Genomic DNA, 21,803 nt, shown 5'->3' on the forward strand with positions numbered 1-21,803 from the left:
CGCTACTCATCAGTAAGAAGGCAGAATATAAAGTCAAAAACTGATGTTACCATCAGGCAGTTGTCTCCCATGAGGGGCAGACACTGGGGCCTCAGTATCCCTTGTGCCCAGTAGAGGGGCTGGCATAGACTCTAGGCACAGCAATGCTTTTTTTTTGGCGGGGGGGGGGGGCAAAAAGTCAGCTGCCTGGACTCAGACAGGTCATTTAGAGCTGAGCCTTAACTTGGTTCTCTGAAAATGGGGGCAGAAGATAACATTACTTTGTCTGCAGGTACCTGTCTAGCAGTGTTCAGGTGAAGCCTAGAGAGCAAAGACTGCTGCCCCATGCAGTGTCAGGACCTCAAGCCCCTATGCCATGCATTGTTCTTGGACTGACTGCATAGAGGCTCAGACATGTCCATTGTCTACCTGCCCTATGTCCAGAAAAGAAGTAGCCATGTCATCTTTCTTGTATATGTTTACCTGCATTAGCTGCACTGGCGCCTTGGCCTGGTGGCCTTTGGAAATTTGACCTTCATGGGTCAGGGAGAAGTAACAGAAATGTAGAAATGGTCTATTTGTGTTGCTGTAACAAAATACCAGAGACAGTGTGGCTTCTGAGCAACAAAGGTTTATTTCTCACAATTCTCATGGCTGGAAGGCCAAGATCAAGACCCCAACACATTTAGTTTCTGGTGACAGTCTGCTTTCTGGTACATCCATGGCCATCTTTTTTTTTTTTTTTTCCTGTGCCTGTAAGGGACAAGGGCTAATATTCTTCTCCCTTATACCCCTTTGTTTGTTTGTTTTTTGAGGTAGAATTGTGCTCTAGCACAGGCTGACCTGGAATTTATTCTGTTGTCTCAGGTTGGCCTTGAACTCATGGCAATGCTCCTACCTTTGCCTCCCAAGTGCTGGGATTAAAGGTGTGCGCCACCAGGCCCAGCCATACCTCTTTTTTTTTTAAATTATTTGGAAAAGATTATGACATTAAAATAAAGGAGAGACTGAGATGGGGAGGGGATATGATGGAAAATGGAGTTTCAAAGGGGAAAGTGGGGAGAGGGAGGGTGTTACCATGGGATATTTTTTCCTTTTTTTTTTTTCCGAGGTAGGGTCTCACTTTGGCCCAGGCTGACCTGGAATTCACTATGGAGTCTCAGGCTGGCCTCAAACTCATGGCAATCCTCCCACCTCAACCTCCTGAGTGCTGGGATTAAAGGCATACCCTCCCACGTCCGGCCACCATGGGATATTTATTATTTTTTAAAATTTATTTTACTTTATTTATTTATTTGAGAGGGGTAGACAGAGAGAGAAAGAGGCAGAGAGACAGAGGGAGAGGGAGAATGGGCGCGCCAGGGCTTCCAGCCACTGCAAACGAATTCCAGACGTGTGTGCCCCCTTGTGCATCTGGCTAATGGGGTCCAGGGGAATAGAGTCTCAAACCGGGGATATTTTTTATAATCATGGAAGTTGTTAATAAAAATTTGAAAGAAAAAGAATTACAGTAAAAAAAAACAACCAAAATTTTATTTATTAGAGATAGAGAGAGAAAGAGAGAATAGGCCCGCTAGGGCCTCTATCCAATGCAAATGAACTCCGGACACATGCGCCACCATGTGCATTTGGCTTATGAGGGTTCTGGAGAATTGAACCTGGGTCCTTAGGCTTCACGGGAAAGTGCTTTAACTGCTAAGCCATCTCTCTAGCTCTCAGACCATTTTATACAAGCACAAATCTCATTAATGAGGGTTTCATCTCCTCCTAATGCCATTGTCACTTAACCACCACGTCTTAATACTATCACCTTGATCAATATAGGATTAGTTTTTTTCTTTTTGAGGCAGGGTCACTGTGCAGCAAGGGATGACCTTGAACTTCTGGCCCTCCTATCTCCACCTTGCAAATTCTGGAACTACAGGTGTATGACACTGTGATTAGCTCAGAACATGACTTTTGATGGAGAGGGGACATAAGAACATGAGATCATAGCAACTAGCTTATTTCCACACCCCCCAGTCAGATTAGGGGTCCCTGGAATTCCTATAGCTTCTACAGATTGTAAAAGGTATGAGGGTCATCTATACACCATCCATCCTTTTCTCACTTCCTGGTTCATTATACCCTGATCACAACACAGTGTCAGGTATCTGATTAGTGCATAGTAAGAAATTGATTGATGGGGCTGGAGAGGTGGCTTAGTGGTTAAGGTGCTTGCCTGAGAAGCCTAAGGACCCATGTTCAACTCTCCAAATCCCACCTAAGCCAGATGCACAAAGGTGAGGCAAGGGCAAGTTTACACATGCCCACTAGGTTCGATTGCAGTGGCTGAGGCCCTGGTGTGCCAATTCTCTCTCTCTCTAAAAAGAGAGAGAGAGAGCAAAGAAAAGAAAAGAAATTGACTGGATGGATAAAAACTCCAGTCCCTGAAGTCAAAGTGGCTGGAGTCATAGGCTTCTGTGACTCTACTTTGTCATGTCCTCTGCTCATACCCAGCTCTCGGCTTTCTTTCCTTAAACATGGTCCTTGTTTCCGTTCATTTATTATTTGGGTCACGGTCCCCTCTGAATGTGATGGTTCCCTATGTTCCAGGGCTACAGAATTTGCTAATTCAACACTGCCTTTGAGAAAGGGAGAACGGGTTCTAGCTACAGGCAGCACCCACTGCAATGCCAAGTGGTATTGCTTCTACAGTGGGTGCCAAGGTGGTTCAGGGGAAGATGAGGTCCCCTCCATATGTGAGGGATAGTTCCAGCGTGCTGGGGTTCTTGATGTGGTCTGGAAGGGGATAATCAGGTGTTTGTTCAATTTATAAAAAGAGAAAGGGTGGGCTGGACAAAGAAAAAACCCTCCTTACAGAACATGTCAAATATCTGGAGGTATGACCGGGCCTGGGACCTTGGTGATTCTGCTCATAGTTGACTATAGCTTCAGCTTCTCCAGACAAGGAGGGCGGGGCATCTACAGGGCTGGTGTAGGCAGTCAAGCACGGGTCTTGTGGGGCCTTGCAAGGAAACTTCAGCTATTTTAAAGGTAAATGAAAGCCACTACTCACTGATGAGTTTTTTAAAATTATTTTATTTTTATGAGAGAGAAAAGAGGTGCCCATATAATATATATATATATATATATATATATATATATATATATATATGAGAGAGAGAGAGAGAGAGAGAGAGAGAGAGAGAGAGAGAGAGACTATATATATAGAGAGAGAATGAGAGAATGGGTGTGCCAGGGATGCATGCACCATCTTGTGTCTTGACATCAGAGTTACCATTGCTTTATCTTTTCTTTCCCTTACAGCAGTTCTGGGCAAAGGAGGCTCATGTTAAGGTCCTGGAAGGTTTTTGTGGCGTTCTCTATCTTTCCAGGAAGAACCCTGCTCCTTTCAAAGGGATGGCTGGGCTCTTCACGGCAGGGGAGGACATTCCTATTGTGTTACATGTGGCTGGGCCAGCTCAGCTCTGAGTCAAGCCCTGATCTTCACTTGTCTGGGATGCTCCATTTTTGGGGATCCTGGTACTCAAGGAGGGCAGAGTCTACTGAGGAGTCAGGACCTTGTGTCAAAACTAAGAAAACGGGCCGTCTGTCTGATGCCAACAGCAAGTGTTCTGTTTCCTCACCATCGGAGGTGCTGGGCTCCCCACTCACCTTGTTGAGCATCATTAGGCCCTCAGCCAGCGCTGACAGCTGACATCCGGAGCCCAGAGACTGTGCACACACTGCTGACTCACCCACCGCAGCGGACAGCTTGACCTCCACCTGTGTCTTTGCTTTGTCTTCCATAGGTCAGGGCACTGACTTGCTTTTCTTTATTAATAAATAAAGTGGAACCTGACTCACAACTCAAGAGGACGCAGCTTGCTTGAAACCTTCAGTATCACCATGACAACTGAGCCATCTGTGAGCACTTAAAAATGTCATTATCAACAGTGACCCTGCCTATTCTTTGTCCCCTCCCTGCAACAACCTTGGACCTCTGCAACTCTCTGACCTTTGGAGTGGGTACCCAGGTAAATGACCCATGCCTGAGCTACCCCAAAAGTACAGAGTTGAAACCTAACCTTACCCATCTTAATCTATCACATGCACATGCCTCTGAAAGGAGCTGAGAAAACCCCTTTCATATTGGAGCAGGAGTGGACAGTAATAAGCTCACACTCTGGAGCCCCAAAATCTATGGATTTTATTCCTAATGACATGTGGTAGATACACTATAGAACTCAGAGGCCTAGAATTGAGACCAGGAGTCTAAAGTGGTCATGGTGGTGGTAGCCATTGCCAAGTGGTGATCAGCCACAGTCTGGCCGTATGGGATTTTTTGTAATCTTACTTCCAGGTCTTTGCTGCAACTCTTTATGTAGTGGCAATATAATCAATGAATGAATTTTAACCTTCCTTTCTGGGGGGCACAATGATCATGTCAGGTATCTTTCTCAATTGCTCTCTATCTTGTTTAAAAAAATTCCATGCCGGGCGTGGTGGTGCATGCCTTTAATCCCAGCACTCGGGAGGCAGAGGTAGGAGGATCGCCATGAGTTCAAGGCCACCCTGAGACTCCATAGTGAATTCCAGGTCAGTCTGGGCCAGAGTGAGACCCTACCTCAAAAAACCAAAAAAAAAAAAAAAAAATTCCATTTATTTATTTGAGAGAGAAAGAGGGGGCAAAGAGAGAAACAGAGAGAGAATGGACACAGGGCCTCTAGCCACTGCAAACTAACTCCAGATACATGTGCCACCTTGTACATCTGGCTTTATGTGGGTACTGGGAAATCGAACCCAGGTCCTCAGGTTTTTCAGGAAAGCATTTTAATTGCTGAGCCATTCTTCTAGCCCATCTATCTTATTATTAGTTTTAAAATATTTTACTTTTATTTATTTGACAGAGAAATAGGGGGGGAGAGAGAGAGACACAGAGAAAGAATGGGCACGCCAGGGCCTCCAGCCACTGCAAACAAACTCCAGATGCGTGTGCCCCCTTGTGCATCTGGCTTACGTGGGTCCTGGGGAATTGAACCTGGATCATTTGGCTTTGCAGACAAATGCCGTAATGCTAAGCCATTCCTCCAGCCCCATCTACCTTATTATTATTATTTATTTATTTATTTATTTTTAAAAAATTTTTATTTATTTATTTGAGAGCAACAGACACAGAGAGAAAGACAGAGAGAGGGAGAGAGAGAATGGGCGCGCCAGGGCTTCCAGCCTCTGCAAACGAACTCCAGACGCGTGCGCCCCCTTGTGCATCTGGCTAACGTGGGACCTGGGGAACCAAGCCTCGAACCGGGGTCCTTAGGCTTCACAGGCAAGCGCTTAACCGCTACGCCATCTCTCCAGCCCTTATTATTTATTTTTGAGGTAGGGTTTTTCACTGAATCTAGAGCTCACCAATTCGTCTAGACCATTTAGCCAGCAAGCCCTAGAGATCTCCCTGTCTCCGCCTCCCTGTGCTGGCATTACAGGCATTTTACTGACTGAACCATTCCCCAGCCCCATCAATTAGTTTAATAACAAGATCTAGCCCATATGAGCGAGTGTCACACGCTCTGCAGCACTTTTAACAGTTAATTTCATGTGGGACACATGTGATTACCCCTATTTTACAGATGACCAAACCAAAGCTGATAGAGGTGAAATAATTTGGCCAAGTTTGTGCATTTAGGGAAGGATGGAGCTGGACTCTGGGTTAAAGTCTGTCTCACAGGCATCCCCATTGTTTCGAGGTAGCTGAAGGCTTGAGTTGTAGGCTACAGACTGAGCAGATGTTGAGGATTGCCTTGTTCAGGAGATGTTCTCCAGTAGCCTTGACTGAGGCTTCCCCCCAGATCGTCCCTTGTCACCCACACCAAGGTGTATGGTAGACATTCCCCAGGTGAAGTTCTGAGTCCTAATGAGAAGTAAGAGTTAACGGAGCTCCATCCTGAAGGGCAAGGGCGGTGAAGCATGAGACTCTGAGACATGCCCAGGGCCCAGAACAGGATGTGGCTCAGGGTAGGTGCTCAGTAGCACTTGTTGAACCTGAATGAAGAATGAATAGGTCTCTCAAGTCGACCACACCCTATATCCCTCCACTGCCCTACCTGGGTAAAACTGTTTGCCAGTCTCTGCCTACTCTCATTAACTCTCCCATAATGGAAGGAGCAGGCAGACATATTACCAAAAAGTTGTATTTTGTTAGCAGGAATAAACTCAGTCCCTAATTGGCTTTCGTGAGGGGACACATTCAGATAGGAGCATTGTCTTTTGAGCTAAGTAGCTGCCTTCTTTTACTTTGGCCCTCTGGAACATGGATGTGAGCCACCCTGGTGGATCATGGGTAGAAGCCATGCTAGCAATAACATGGAGAACAGCACCTTACAAGGAAGCTGGTCCCTGATGCCCGCTAAGCTGAAATACCAGCCTGCACTGCTTGCCACTGGATGTCACTTACCAAATAGAGAAATGAACATGCAGGTTTTCTGTCATTCAGAGCTAATTAATATGAGAGATTAAACAACAACAGCAAGTTAAAAATAGCATTAACTATATAAAACTATATAATTTATATAGACAGTAACAACTATATAAATAATTCTATTTTTTAAGTTTATTTTTATTTAGTTATTTATTGAGAGAAAGGGGGAGATATCATCAGGGCCTCTAGACACTGCAAACAAACTCTAGATGCATGTGCCACCTTGTACATCTTGCTTGCATGGGTACTGGGGAATTGAACCTGGGTCCTTAGGTTTCTCAGGCAAGTGCTTTAACTGCTAAGCCATTTCTCCAGCCCTTATTTTTATTTATTTATTTTTTTCTAGTTAGGGTTTCTCTCTAGCCCAGGCTGACCTGGAATTCACTATATGGTCTCAAGGTGGCCTTGAACTCACAGCTATTCTCCTACCTCTGCCTCTGAGTGCTGGGATTAAAAGCATGTACCACCATGCCTGTCTTAATTTTTTTTTTTAATAGTGAAAAAAAAAGGTGTATTTAGAATTAACCAGCTGGATCCAGTTTAGATGATTCCAATTTTATTGGCAACATCCAAAGCATCATAATCGGGAGCCAGCCAAACATAGGCCTTCTTCTCTCCATCAGGCCTGATCAGGGTGTTGACTTTGGCCACATCAATGTCATAGAGTTTCTTCACAGCCTGTTTGACCTGGTGCTTGTTAGCCTTAACGTCTACAATGAGCACCAGGGTGGTGGTGTTTTCTATCTTCTTCATGGCCGACTCAGTGGTCAGGGGGAACTTGATGATGGCATAGTGGTCAAGCTTGTTTCTCCTGGGGGCGCTCTTCCGAGGGTATTTAGGCTGCCTCCGGAGGCACAGTGTCTTGGGTCGCCGAAAGGTGGGTGACGTGCGGATCTTTTTCTTTTTGTGGCTGTGGATGCCTTTCAGCACGGCCTTCTTGGCTTTCAGGGCCTTTGCTTTGGCTTCAGCTTTGGGAGGGGCAGGAGCTTCCTTCTTCGCTTTTGGCGCCATCTTGGCGAAAAGCTGTCTTAATTTTTTAATTTTTTTGTTTATTTGTTTGTGAGGAGGGAAAGACAGTGAATGTGTATGGGCACACCAGGGCCACTTGCCACTGCAAACTAACCTCAGATGTATGTGCCACTCTATGCTTCTGGCTTGAAATTGGAACTGGTGAATCGAACCTGCACCAGCAGACTTTATAAGCAAGCACCTTTAACTATCTCTCTAGTCTGCAATTTTATTTTTAAAAATTATGTAGTTGAGAGACAGAGAGAGGGAGAGAGAGAATGGGTGCACCAGGGCCTCCCACTGCAACTGATCTCCAGACACATGCACCACCTTATACACCTGGTTTATGTGGGTATTGAGAAGTCCAAACTGAGTCCCTAGGCTTTGCAGGCAAGCACCTTAACTGCTAAGCAATCTCTCGAGCCCCAATTTTATTTTTTTCTTTTGAGGTAGGGTCTCACTCTAGCTCAGGCTGACCTAGAATTCTCTATGTAGTCTCAGGATGGCTTGGAACTCATGGCAATCCTTCTACCTCTGTCTTCTGAGTGTGGGATTAAAAGCATGTGCCACCATGCCCAGCCCCAGTTTTATTTTTATTTTTGTTATTTTTTAATCCCAATTTTATTTTTCAATGTGCACTTATATGTTTATAAATATAAATAAAAATCAGGCAGGAATGTGATTATTTTTACATTATTAGATGCTATATTATGGTGATAAGACTACAGAAATTTTGCAAGTTCTCTCTCTCTCTCTCTCTCTCTCTCTCTCTCTCTCTCTCTCTCTGTGTGTGTGTGTGTGTGTGTGTGTGTGTGTGTGTGTATGCACTATATGTGTGCCTGCATGTATGTGTGTTCTTATGTGAGTGGGCACATACAAATACACACATTGACACTGAGTGTCTTCCTCAAATACTTTTCATCTTATTTTTTGAGACAGCAACTCTCGCTGAACCTAGGGCTCTCCAATGTGGCTAGATTAGCTAGCCAGTAAGCCTTAGGGATCCCCCTGTGTCTGCCTCCCCAGTGCTGGGGTTACAGGTACTCACCATCACATCTGAATTTTACCTAACTTTTAATATTTTATTTATTTGTTTGAGAGAGAGAGAGAGAGAGAATGGGCACACCAGCGCCTGTAGCCATTGCAAATGGACTCCAGACGCATGTACCACCTTGTGCAGGGTGTTCTACGTGAGTACCGGGGAATTGAACCCTGATCCTTAAGCTTTGCAGGCAAGCACCTCAACCGCTGAGCCATCTCTCCAGCCCCCACATCCGAATTTTATGTGGGTGCTGGGGATCCAAACACAAGCCCTCAGAATTGCATGGCAAACACTTTACTGAATGAGCTTTTTCTCCAGCCCTACATGTTCTTTTGTTTATCTGTACAGCAAACGTATACTACTTTTTTTAAAAGAAAAATAATAAAAGGTATAAATGATTATGATTCTCTTAAGATCCACATGGATCTCAATCATAAAAATATAGGTTGAGGGGCTGAAGGGATGGCTCAGCAGCTAAGGTGTTTGCCTGCGAAGCCTAAGGACCCGGGTTTGATCCCCCAGTACCCACATAAAGCCAGATGAACAAAATGATGCAGCTGGAGTTCATGTGCAGTAGCTAGAGGCCCTGGTGTGCCCATTCTCTTTCTCTGTGTGTTTATTTATCTATACATCCATCCTTTCTCTCTCTCCCTTTCACAAATAAAAATAAATTAAAATATTGAAAAATAAATAAAATATTTTAATATTTTGAAAAGAAAGGAAGCTATTTCCTAGCATATATATATACGTCGAGGCCAGGTATGGTGCATACTTTTAATCCCAGCACTTGGGAGGCAGAGGTAGGAGGATTTCCACGACTTCAAGGTCACCCTGAGACTACATAGTGAATTCCTGGTCAGTCTGGACAAGAGTAAGTGAGATCCCAACTTGAAAAACTAAAAAACAAAACAATCCCCCCTGTTGCAGTCCGATAATTCTAACGAGCAACAAGTCTCTGGCATTCCAATTCCGCCCCTCCAGCTAGGCTACTCACAGTCCTGGAAAACTTCATCGGGGCTGGCAGCTCCTTGGCAGCCATCTCATGGTCCCGGCATCTCCACTGGGTCTCCACTGCAAGCCACGGTTTATCCTTGTGGTGGTTTGATTCAGGTGTCCCCCATAAACTTAGGTGTTCTGAATGCTAGCTCCCCAGCTGATGGAGATTTGGCAATTAATGCCTCCTGGAGGGAGTGTATTGTTGGGGGCGGGCTTATGGGCTTTATAGCCAGTTTCCCCATGCCAGTGTTTGGCACACCCTCCTGTTGCTGTGGTCCATCTTATGTTGGCCAGGGGGTGATGTCCACCCTCTGCTCATGCCATCGTTTTCCCCTGCCATCGTGAAGCTTCCCCTCGAGCCTGTAAGCCAAAATAAACCTCTTTTTCCCAGAAGCTACTCTTGGTTGGGTGATTTCTACCAGCAATGCGAACCGGACTGCAACAATCCTCATGGCCCCATGGGGTCTCTATGCAGGCAACCAGCAAACCTGCTTCACACTGTCCATGGCCATTTCCAAAACACAAGACCGTGTTGCAAACTCAATGACCCTCTTTCCAGCATTTCTTATACTCCACGATACCAGGTAGGGTGCCAATTTCTTAATCCAGGGGGGAATAAAGCAGACTTTGAAGAACAAGACACTCCTGGAGCACTCAGGCCCTTTCAAAAGAGTCTACATTCTTGTTGCCCCAGCGCAGGTCACCTAGCCCAGTCTCAAAGGTTGTAATCTCTCAGTTGCAGCTGAATGGGCAACAGTTCACCCAAAGATTTTTCTTTCTGTGCCACATCCCTCTGCTCACACCAGTTCATTTCTATGCAAAGCAACCCTGCACAACTTCTCAGGACATGGGCACAATAGCAAGCTTCTCACACAAACTGCTAGCCCAGTCCAGGCAAAGCTCTTTCTCACCCTCATAAGCCAAACCTCACAGTCCATAGTTCTTACTGCATTCAGGTCTTGCAGCTCTGACCAGATTAGTCCATCAGGCTGTACTTACAGTACTGCAAGGCATCTCTTAGGCCAAGGTTTCAAATCCTTCCACATTCCTCTTGAAAATCAGCTACAAAAGGCTGAAGCCACACAGTCGGGTGTCTAGCAGCAACCCCACTCCTCGGTACCACTTTACTGTTGCAGTCTGGTTCACATTGCTGGTAGAAATCACCCAACCAAGAGCAGCTTCTGGGAAAAAGAGATTTATTTTGGCTTACAGGCTCAAGGGAAAGCTCCATAATGGCAGGGAAAAACGATGGCATGAGCAGAGGGTGGACACCACTCCCTGGCCAACAGAAGGTGGACTACAGCAACAGGAGGGTGTGCCAAACACTGGTATGGGGAACCGGGCTATAAAGCCCTTAAGCCCGCCCCCAACAATACACTCCCTCCAGGAGGCATTAATTCCCAAATACCCATCAGCTGGGAACCTAGCATTCAGAACACCTAAGTTTATGGGGGACACCTGAATCAAACCACCACACCCTCTAACCAGACTCTTATGATTATATAAGTAGGGAAAAGAAACCTGGAAAGGTAGGTACTAAAGCCAATAAGAGCATTGAAAATGGTTCAACATATATGATTAATGGGAAAAGGTTCATCAACCGTATGATTCAAGTTTTCATAAAAATAATACGAGCCAGGTGTGGTGGCACATGCCTTTAATCACAGCACTTGAGAGGCAGAGGTAGGAGGATTGCCGTGAGTTCAAGGCCACCCTGAGACTACATAGTGACTTCCAGGCCACAGGGCTTGAGTGAGACCCTACCTTAAAAAAAGTGGGGGAAGCTGGAGAGATTGCTTAGCAGTTAAGTGCTTGCCTGTGAAGCCAAAGGACCCCGGTTCGAGGTTCCATTACCCAGGACCCACGTTAGCCAGATGCACAAGGGGGCGCATGCGTCTGGAGTTCGTTTGCAGTGGCTGGAGGCCCTGGTGCGCCCATTCTCTCTACCTGCCTCTTCCTCTCTCTGTCTGTCGCTCTTAAATAAATAATAAAAAGAGAAAAAAAAAAGCAAAATACTAACATAATACCAGTATATACTAGAAAAATAACTGGAAGGAAATAAACCAATATTAATGCCAGGCTCGGAAGGAGTCCTGGTGGTCCTCGTTTTCCCCATTACACTTTTAATATTTGTCAACTCATCCCCACCAATAGAACTGTTTTTATTCTATTTTGGTCCTGGGGATTGAACTCAGGACCCCACAAATGCTAAACAGGACTCTGCCATTCATCCACACTCCCAGTGTCTAGTCAATATTTACAAATGTTTGTTTAAACTTAGAGACTTTTTTTAAAGTATCTTTTTTTTTGTTTATTCTTATTTATTTATTTGAAAGCGACAGAGAGAGACAGAGAGAGAGAGAGAGGGAGAGAGAGAGAGAGAGAGAGAGAGAGAGAGAATGAGAATGGACATGCCAGGGCCTTCAGCCACTGTAAAGGGACTCCAGATGCATGCACCCCCTTGTGCATCTGGCTAACGTGGGTCCTGGGGAATCGAGCCTCAAACCAGGGTCCTTAAGCTTCACAGGCAAGCACTTAACCGCTAAGCCATCTCTCCAGCCCTAAACTTAGAGACTTTTTATTTATTTATTTATTTATTTATTTATTTATTTATTTATTTATGAGAGAGAGAGAGAGAGAGAGAGAGAATAGGCATATCAGGCCCTCCAAACTACTGCAAACAAATTCCAGATGTATGTGCCACCTGGTGCATCTGCCTTACATGAATCGAACCTGAGTCCTTTGACTTTGTAGACAAGCGCCTTAGCTGCTAAGCCATCTCTCCAGCCCTAAACTTAGAGACGTTTTAACAGTACAGAAAAGTATGTTAACACAAAATGATAGGCCACACCCATGCCCCACTCCCCTAAGTTGAAAGTATTAATTTTCTGTGTTCTCTTTGATTCCAGGTTTTATTTTATGGAAATGAGCAGACCCCATTTCTGAAGCTGTAGTATAATCACCGAAACTATTTAGAGAGCCCTGCCCGGCGGGGACGGTCCAGCGCGGTGCTCCGGGCCAGGGCTGGAAAGCCCTGGTCAGAGACTTTTAACTCCCTTCCACCTTTGGCGGGAGGCTTGGCTCTAAGTGACTATTTCCAGGACGGAGGCGGCCTGGGTGCTTGGGCGCCAGCTTAGCCTGGCACTTCCTCTGGAACATCAGCGGCAGGCAGGCTGCAAGAGGTGGGGAGCGGCGGGCACTTCCCTCTTGAGGTCAGTCGGTGCCCAACTAGTGTTTACACACAGGGTGGGGCCTGCGCCTGGGCTCCTAGCCTTGTGCTCTCAGGAGAGCCGGCCCCGGCAGGCCACAAGCAAAGGATGGAGAAACCACTGTCTCCTGCAGGGCCCACAGGCCACAGCACGGAGGATTCTGGGAAAGAGCCCCCCCCCACCCCCCACACACCCATAGGTGGTCAAGAGGTCAGGGAAGGCTGTGAGGATCTGGAGGGAAATAGGAAGTCTTACCTTTACCAGGCACCTGCCCATGGGAAAGCCATTGGACAAATGAGGAAACTGATTCTCAGAAAGATGAATGAAGGCATTTGCCCAAGGCCTTATGACTCTAGTCACCCAGCCTGAGATTGGGACTGGCAGCCCGGCTGGTGTCCTGATGCCACAACCAAGCTGCGTGTCACCAGGCTATCACCGGGAGCGGACAGCAAGGCTAGGGACAGGTGGAGATGGAGTTCCAGGAAGGTAGGGGGCCTGGGGATGAGACATTTGGTGGCTCTCTGTGCTTATTTGGCTGGAGTCCATAGGGTGCCACTTGCCTTGCATTAGAGGTTCAGAGTGGCTGGTAAAATCCGAATTGAGTTTAGCAGGGTCCTAGTCCTCTGTTTTTGAGTTTGTAGAGGGCTAGGGTTTCAGGGCCCATGGGAAACTGAAAAGGGATGAGAGTGGCAACTACCCAGCTGGCCCACCTGACCTGGCAAACCTGAGCCCTTTACTACCCCCCTCTGTGGGCCTGTGTGATGAAAAGAAGCCCCTTCAGGGATGGTCTTCCTCATGGACCACCCTTTTGCAGCCTGCTCCTTGCTTCGGAATCTGGCATCAATCAATCCCCAAAGCAGAGCAGGCCGCCTCTGGGTCAGCCTGGTGAGCCTCACCTCCTTGATTCAAAAGCCACCCAGATTCTGTGACTGCTCCATGCCAAAGCCTCAGGCACAGAGGCACACTAACAGCTCCAGGGAGGCTCAGCCTGAATTTTCTATCAGATAAGGTTGTTGGAATTCCAGGTCGGCGGCATTCTAGTTATGTGACCTTAGATAGGCTCCTTAATGTTTTTATAAAACTATAAAACAGGGATGTTGGGGCTGGAGAGATGGCTCAGCAGTTAAGACACTTGCCTGCTAAGCCGAAGGACCCAGGTTTGATTCCCCAGTACCCATGTAAGCCAGGATCACAAAGTGGTGCATGTGTCTGGAGTTATTTGCAGTGGCTAGAAGCCCTGGTGCGCCCATATTCACTCACTGTCTTTCTCTCTTTTTGATTCTCTCTCTTAAATAAATGAATAAAATCTTGGAAAAAAAAAAAAAAAAAACAAACCAACCCACCAGGGCCAGGTGTGGTGGCTCACACCTTTAATCCCAGCACTTGGGAGGCAGAGGTAGGAGGATCTCTGTGAGTTTGGGGCCATCCTGAGACTACAGAGTGAATTCCAGGTCAGCCTGGGCTAGAGTGAAACCCTACCTTGAAAACCCCAAACAAACAAACAACAACAACAAAACCCACTAGGGATGTCGCTGCTACTGATGATGATCACAGATCATCTGTGGTTGGAGGACTGAACATGACAACATACCCAAAGTGACTTGTATTTTTCAGCCACCAGGCAAATAGCAAACACTGAAGAAGAGCACCTGAGGCTGGTGCCCTTCCACCTCCCCCAGCTGCACCCTGCCTCAGATCCAGCCTTTGGTCTCAAGTGGCACTGAGCATCCCCAGCTCGGGATGTGATAACTGATTGTGAGGCCAAAGAGGAGGAACAGAATGGCCGAGGATGAGGTCTAAGATGCCAGGGAAATGGGTACCAGTTCTTTGGATGGAGAGACCAGCACGTGGACCTCAAATTCATAGGCCCTCAAATCTTGGTAACCCTCATACTGAGCCCCCATTCCCTCCCCTGCCCTGGGTTTCTGAATGTTCTCACAGACAGGCTATTGTTGTTTTTTATTTTTAAAATATTTATTTATTTGCAAGGAGAAAGAGAGAGGAGAGAGAGACAGAGAGAGGAGAGAAAGAGAGACAGGAGTGAGAGACAGAGTCAGAGAGAGAGAGGAGAGAGACAGAGAGAGAATGGGCACACCAGGGTCTCCAGCCACTGCAAACAAACTCCAGATGCATGTGCCCTTTGTGCATTTGGCTTATGTGTGTCCTGGGGAATGGAACCTGGGTCCTTGGGCTTCACAAGCAAATGCCTTAACCCCTAAGCCATTTCTCCAGCCCGAGGCTATTGTTATTACCAACAATGATGCTGATCCCTTTGAGTGACTCTTCCTTGAAGTCAGTGCACAAGCATTGGCTCATTCATCATCATGGAAACCTGTGAGGGGATACTATCATTTACCTTATAGTTTATTTTTTTATTTTTTAAAAAAATTATTTATTTATTTATTTGAGAGTGACAGACACAGAGAGAAAGACAGATAGAGGGAGAGAGAGAGTGAGAATGGGCGCGCCAGGGCTTCCAGCCTCTGCAAACGAACTCCAGACGCATGCGCCCCCTTGTGCATCTGGCTAACGTGGGACCTGGGGAACCAAGCCTCAAACCGGGGTCCTTAGGCTTCACAGGCAAGCGCTTAACCGCTAAGCCATCTCTCCAGCCCTACCTTATAGTTTAGGTGAGGATGCTTTAGTGCCAAGAAGTTAGGTGACTTGCCAAAGTCACATAGGGATGAAATGGCCTAGCTGCAATTTTTACTGCTTCTGGGAGAATGTGAATGGCAGTGAATCTCAATGGACAGGAAGGCATCTCAGACCCGACTCTCACCAAGGCCTCTGTTTGGGATACTATGGGGTCCTGCAACCTCCCAGCATGGTTACCTAAGCTACCACCCACAGGGAAGAATGGGGCTTCTGGTCCCCCTCACATGCCCAGTGAGTCTCTGTCCAGATCCATAGCTGGGGTTAGGAAACAAACCCCTGATTTCGTTTTTCAGCCTGGGTCAGGTAGGGTCCAGTCACGTGGCTAGAGCCCACAGAGGAGATGGTTGGAAAACTAAAAGGAAGCGAAGGCACATGGGGGATGGGCAGCCGACCCTAGAGTTGCAGGGGTGAAAAGAACCCCCACCCTTCAGACTGAGAAAGCAAAGGGAAGAGGCATCATCCAAAAGTTCCGTAGTTGGGGGTTACTTCCACAAGGAGAATGGAGCCATCAGCAGAGATGCTGCCCGATGCTGCAGATTGGGAGAAATGGCAGCCTGCTCTCCTCCTCCTGTCCCATCTTCCTTAAGCACTAGGTAGTTCTAGTCACAGGCCAACAGGCAAGGGCACCAGGGGCATGGCATTTGTACTGCAAGATGGGAGCAGAAAAAAGAAAGGCAAGGAAGAGATGTAACAAACAAAAAAAGTCCCAGGGATGCAGGCCTCTTGAAGGTCATCCCTCCTGCTGGTGTGGCCATCTCTCATTTGTTGGAGGGCTCCTCCTGGGTAAAGGGCAGGTGGGCATATTCCCACTGCTGTGTTTGCTCTGGCACAGCCCTGGATTGGTGCAGCAGACCCTAGCTGACAGAGCTGGCCATTTCCTTTTGTGCCCATGGCTGTCTGGTTGGTGTCTTCTTTGGCCTTGCCCTTCATTCCTCACCATGTTGAAGACCAGAGAAGATGCCACCAAATTCCAAAGATAAGCCCGCCGGGTAAGAACCTAGCTGGGTTGGCTTTCAGATCTGAGGTCAAACACAGCTCTGTCACTTACTAACTCTAGGCAAGTGATTTCACCTCTCCAAGTCTCTAAAACGATAGTAGTAGCAGTATCTAAAATAAGCTAATGTTCATAGAACGCTGAGCGCCGTTCTCAGTACATAGTAATTGCTGTGGGAATAGTGATGTTAAAGCATAGAGGAAGGAAAGTGTACAGTCACTTCAGACTCAAGAGGAAGAAACACACACATCTGGATTCTCAAAGTCCAAGATGACCCCTGTCTACTCACTGGTCATCTTCCTGGAGAGCTAACTTTTTTTTTTTTTTTCTATTTGAGATAGAAAGAGGCAAACAAACTCCAGATGCATGTGCCACATTGTGCACGTGGCTTATGTGGGTCCTGGGGAATTGAACCTGGGTCCTTTATCTTTGCAGGCTAGTGCCTTAACTGCTAAGGCATCCCTCGAGCACCTTCTTCTCCATCTTCTTCTTTTTTTTTTTCTCCTGAGATAGGGTCTTGCTGTAGCCCAGGCTGACCTAGAATTCACTATGAAGTCTCAGGCTGGCCTCAAACTCACAGCGGTCCTTCTACCTTGGCCTCCTAAGTGCTGGGATTAAAGGTGTGTGCCATGCCACCATACCTGGCCTTTATTTTCTCTCTCTCTTACTTTGTTTGTTGACAACCTCTATTTATATACACAATGTACCTCAATCATAATCCCCAGCCACTGCCCACTTTTGTCCCCCTCCACCATTCTCCCTCCACTGAACTCCTTCTTCCCACCTAGTCCCTGTTCTATTATGATGTCATCAGTTTTTCCTCCTATGATGCAGGTCTTGTGTAGATAGCATCAGCTACTGTGAGGTCATGAATTCGATGGCCATTTGCTATCTGGAAAACAGTATTTCAAAGCACTCCTCTCCTTCCTTTGGCTTTTACATTCTTTCCACCACCTCTTTCTAAGCAGCCCCCGAGCCTTGGAGGGTGTGATGGAGATGTCTCAGTGATAACACTCCACTCTCTCTTCTCAGCACTTGAGTTTTCAGTCTCCCCAGTGGTCACCACCATTTGAAAAGAGAAGTTTCTTTAACCAAGAGCGAGGGTAGCATTAATATATGAGCATAAGCCGGGCGTGGTGGCACATGCCTTTAATCCCAGCACTCGGGAGGCAGAGGTAGGAGGATCACCATGAGATCGAGGCCACCCTGAGAATACAGAGTGAATTCCAGGTCAGCCTGGGCTAGAGTGAGAGCTGGCCATTTCCTACCTACAAAAAAAAAAAAAAAATATATATATATATATATATATATATGTGTGTGTGTGTGTGTGTGTGTGTGTGTGTGTGTGTGTGTATGTATATATGCATAAATATAAGTATTTAGAGGGCAATTTGATGGGCATATTATATCCTTCTAACCAAGCAGCAGTAGTAGGTCCCCCACCCCAGGGCTTATGATCTTCCCAGCCATAGGCTTTTGCTTGGGTTTTCAGTACCAGGCATGAATTCCCTCCCGTGGAGAAGGCCTCAAATCCAATCAGAGAGCAGGTTGGTTTCCCCCAGAACAGACATGCCACCATTGCACCAGTTGGTACATTTTGCATAGCTGGCCAGCAGTAAAGCTTGCAAGGTCCACTACTGGTTAGGACTGCTGTTGGCATGGCACTTCCCAGCCCATGACAGCTCTGGAGAGCTAATTCTATCACATGCCAGTTGGCCAAGTAATAAGGCAGTTTTCTCCCCTGTGCTGCCCCAGCTGCAAAAATGAGCAGGGAGTGAGCCCTTATGGCAGCAAGAGGAAACATTTTGCCTGGAGCTGACACACTGGCCATCTTGGTCCTCACTAACAGCAGTGTGCAAGGCTGAGCCGTAAGTGCCAGGAACCTGAGAGTCCCAGATGTAGGGCCTGACCAGATGTCTTAAAACGGCAGTGCCCACCACCTGCCTGTTTCACAGTGGGGCCAACCTCTGTTCTCACCTAGAAGGACAGCAATGTGGCAGTGTGGCTCTCCTCGGGGAGTGTGTGCTTGGTGGGAGGACAGGATAATAATCCACAGGTTTGAGACTTTTGTGCATCAAACAACTTCAAACAGAGCTCCAGGGAGTGCTGGGAGCGGCCTCCAGCCAAGCCACAGGGACCCGGAGCAGGTGTGGAGCAGGTGTCAGCGGGGTTCTTAGTGAGCTCTAGAGGAGTCTTCAGTGTGACTGGCAGAATGATTTCTTCAGGGAGCCTCAGGCACAGCCATGGGACGTACGTTCGGGTGTATTTGCAGAAAGGTGTGCCAGAAGTTTAACTCCTTTGTTTCTGAGCTGAAGGACACCTCAGCTCCCTGCGTGCTATGGTGTGGGTTAGCGTCCCCAAGGCATGTTGTGTCACAGGCTTGCTCTCCAGCCTGTGGCAGTGCTGAGGTGATAGAACCTTTGGGAGATGGAGTTTAGGGGGAGGAAGTCAGGTGACTGTAGGCATGCCCTTGAAGAGGAGATGGAGGGGATATTTCTAACCTCTCATTGCTCCCTGCTCACCATGAAGTGAACAGACCCCTTCTGTCACATGTACCCTCCGTGATGTCCTCTGCTTCCACAGGCTTCAAGCAATAGAGCCAATGGACTAGGCACTGACACTTTCGCAATCATCAGCATAAATGAACCTTTCTTCCTTTTATTTTTTCGAGGTAGGATCTTGCTGTAGCCCACGCTGACCTGGAATTCACTGTGTAGTCTCAGGCTGCCCTCAAGCTCATGGTGATCCTCCTACCTCAGCCTCCTGAGTGTTGGGATTAAAGATGTGTGCTGCCACGCCCAGTTTGCCTTTCTTCCTCTTAAGTTACTTCTTGTAGACATTTTGTCACAGTGATAGAAAACTAACATACTGTATAAGGAGCCAATGGGTAAGTCTGAGAAGAATTTTCTAGAAATGAAATCCATGCGACAGTTGTACGGATCCAGGCTGGGACAAAGAGAAGAGAAAGAGTTAATAGCTGGTCAGGCATGATGGCACACACCTTTAATCCCAGCACTTGGCGAGCAGAAGCAAGAGGATCGCTGTGAGTTCAAGGTCACCCTGAGACTACATAGTGAATTCTAGGTCAGCCTGGGCTAGAGTGAGACCCTACCTCGAAACCCTCTCCCCCCCCAAAAAAAAAAGTTATCGCTGATCTGTGAGGTTGTCATTGTAAGTATAAGAAGAAAACTATGAACAAAGATTGGACTCCTATTCACTGTGATCTGTGTTAAGCAGAGAAGGGATATGAAAAGAGTGACATGCTGTAAGGTGACATGTGGCAGAAAGCCAACCTAAGGAGATGTCAACAAAAGGCTGCTGGTGGCTCACAGAGATGAGGCAAGGTACATGTTATGGACTGAATTGCACCTCCAGTGTGACTACATTTGTGGAGAGGGCCTTCAGGCAGGTAACTGAGGTTAAATTAGGTCCTAAGGGTGACAACGTCCTAATTCAATAGGACTGGTGTCCTTGTAAGGTGAGGAAGGACCTACAGAGACCCCTTTTTCTCCACTCCCACAGAGAAGGGGCCATGTGAAGACACCGCAAGAAAGAAGGCTGCCACCTGCAAGGCAGGAGGAGGAACCTTACCAGAAACCTTGACTGGCACCTTGGTTTTGGACTTTTTAGCCTCCAGGGCTATGGTAAAATAAGCGTCTGTTTTGTTTGCTCGTTGTCTTCTTGTAGTACTGAGGATTGAACCCAGGGCCTAATGTGTGCTAGGCAAGAGACCTGTCACCGAGCTATATCTGCGGCTTCTTCAGCAAATAAACCCCAGATGCATGCGCTGCTTTGCGCATCAGGCTGGGGACTTGAACCTGAGCTGTCAGGTTTGTAAATATTTTAATTTGTCTATTTGCAGCAGAGAGTGATAGAAGAGAGACAGATGGAGAGAATGAGCACACTAGGGCCTCTTGCTACTGAAAATGAACTCCAGATGCATGCGCCACTTTGTGCATCTGGTTTTACGTGGGTCCTGCAGAATTGAACTCAGGTTGTTAGGTTCTGCAGGCAAGCGCATTAACCACTGAGCCATCTCTCCAGCCTGCTATCAGGTTTTAATTTAAAATAAAAAGGTATTGTTTTGCTGGGTGTGGTGGCGCACGCCTTTAATCCCAGCACTCGGGAGGCAAAGGTAGGAGGATTGCCGTGAGTTCGAAGCCACCCTGAGACTCCATAGTGAATTCCAGGTCAGCCTGTGCTAGAGTGAGGCCCTACCTTGAGAAACCAAAAATAAATAAATAAGTAATTAAAACATAATAAATAAATTATTGCTTTGTGTTTGTAGTGGTATGTGTATGTGAGAGAGATGTAGAGTGACGGCCTGGGTTCAATTCTGCAGTACTCATGTAAAGTCGTATGCACAAAATGGCTCATGCATCTGAAATTCATTTGTAGCTACAGAAGGCCCTGGCATACTCATACTCTCTGTTTTTCTCTCTCATAAATAAATAAATAACTACTTTTTCAAAACCCTTTACACACTTTAATCCCTGCACTTGGGAAGCTGAAGTAGGAGGATCGCTACCAGTTTGAGGTTGCCTGGGGTTATAATTTTGAGTGTACAATTTCGAGTGTCAGTTTAGATGATATACCAAGCAGATCATGAGTCTCAGGGGAAGCTGACTGTTGTAGTAGCATCCAGAAGAGACAGAGATGATTGTTCCACGAAGCTCTGTCATAAACACAAGAACCTCCCAGAAGTGCTCATCTAACTTGCCTTCTATCGACCAGCTCTAATTAGGTCACATGCTCAGCCCTGAACCCATTCCCAAGACCTGGGAAGGCCAGTATTTTGTAGAGTATTGGAAAAGCTTCTGTGTCAGAAAGCCTCCAAATGCCGAAGTGGAAATGAATACTAAATGATGTCTATTTAATAGAAGAATTTAGAAAAACAATCTAAGGGGCTGGAGAGATGGCTTAGCAGTTAAGCACTTGCCTGTGAAGCCTAAGGACCCCAGTTTGAGGCTCGATTCCCCAAGACCCACGTTAGCCAGATGCACAAGGGGGAACACGCATCTGGAGTTCGTTTGTAGTGGCTGGAAGCTCTGGTGCACCCATTCTCTCTTTCTTTCTCTCTCCCTTTTCCTCTCTCTCTGTCGCTTTCAAATAAATAAGCCAAAAAAAAAATTAAAAAAAAAAAAAGAAAAACAATCTAAGACTGGTGGGAAGCTTGGCCATCTTCCACATGAGATTTCCTTTTCTAACTCCAATGAGGTTGTTAGAAACAACATAATTTCAGCTTACGGACCATTGGAAAAGCTAGACTCATGACTATGTCAAGCTACAAAGGAGACTGGGAAATGTAGTCTTAGAAAGGCGGTCATCTGCTCGGCCAGAAATCAGTTTGTATGTGTGCACAGTGCATGTTTGTATGTATGTGCATGTGGAAGCCAGAGCTTGACATCAAGTGTCTTCCTTTATCACTCTCCATCTTATTTATTGAGACGAAATTCCCTG

General features: G+C 46.6%; 1 protein-coding gene across 1 annotated transcript; it reads right to left on the reverse strand.

The window, feature by feature from the left end:
- Positions 1 to 6,940: 6,940 nt before the first annotated feature.
- Positions 6,941 to 7,450, reverse strand: LOC123457620 (60S ribosomal protein L23a-like). Its single transcript, XM_045141544.1, has one exon. It carries the CDS (start codon positions 7,448 to 7,450, stop codon positions 6,980 to 6,982), a length of 471 nt encoding a protein of 156 aa, XP_044997479.1. The 3' UTR covers positions 6,941 to 6,979.
- Between the last annotated feature and the right edge of the window lie 14,353 nt (positions 7,451 to 21,803).

Source organism: Jaculus jaculus, chromosome 1, assembly GCF_020740685.1.
Source record: "Jaculus jaculus isolate mJacJac1 chromosome 1, mJacJac1.mat.Y.cur, whole genome shotgun sequence".
In the NCBI taxonomy this organism is placed as follows: Eukaryota; Metazoa; Chordata; class Mammalia; order Rodentia; family Dipodidae; genus Jaculus; species Jaculus jaculus.

Bases quoted from the DNA above. Each gene is read 5' to 3' on its own strand.
- LOC123457620 (XM_045141544.1), bottom strand. From the start codon at position 7,450: ATGGCGCCAAAAGCGAAGAAGGAAGCTCCTGCCCCTCCCAAAGCTGAA.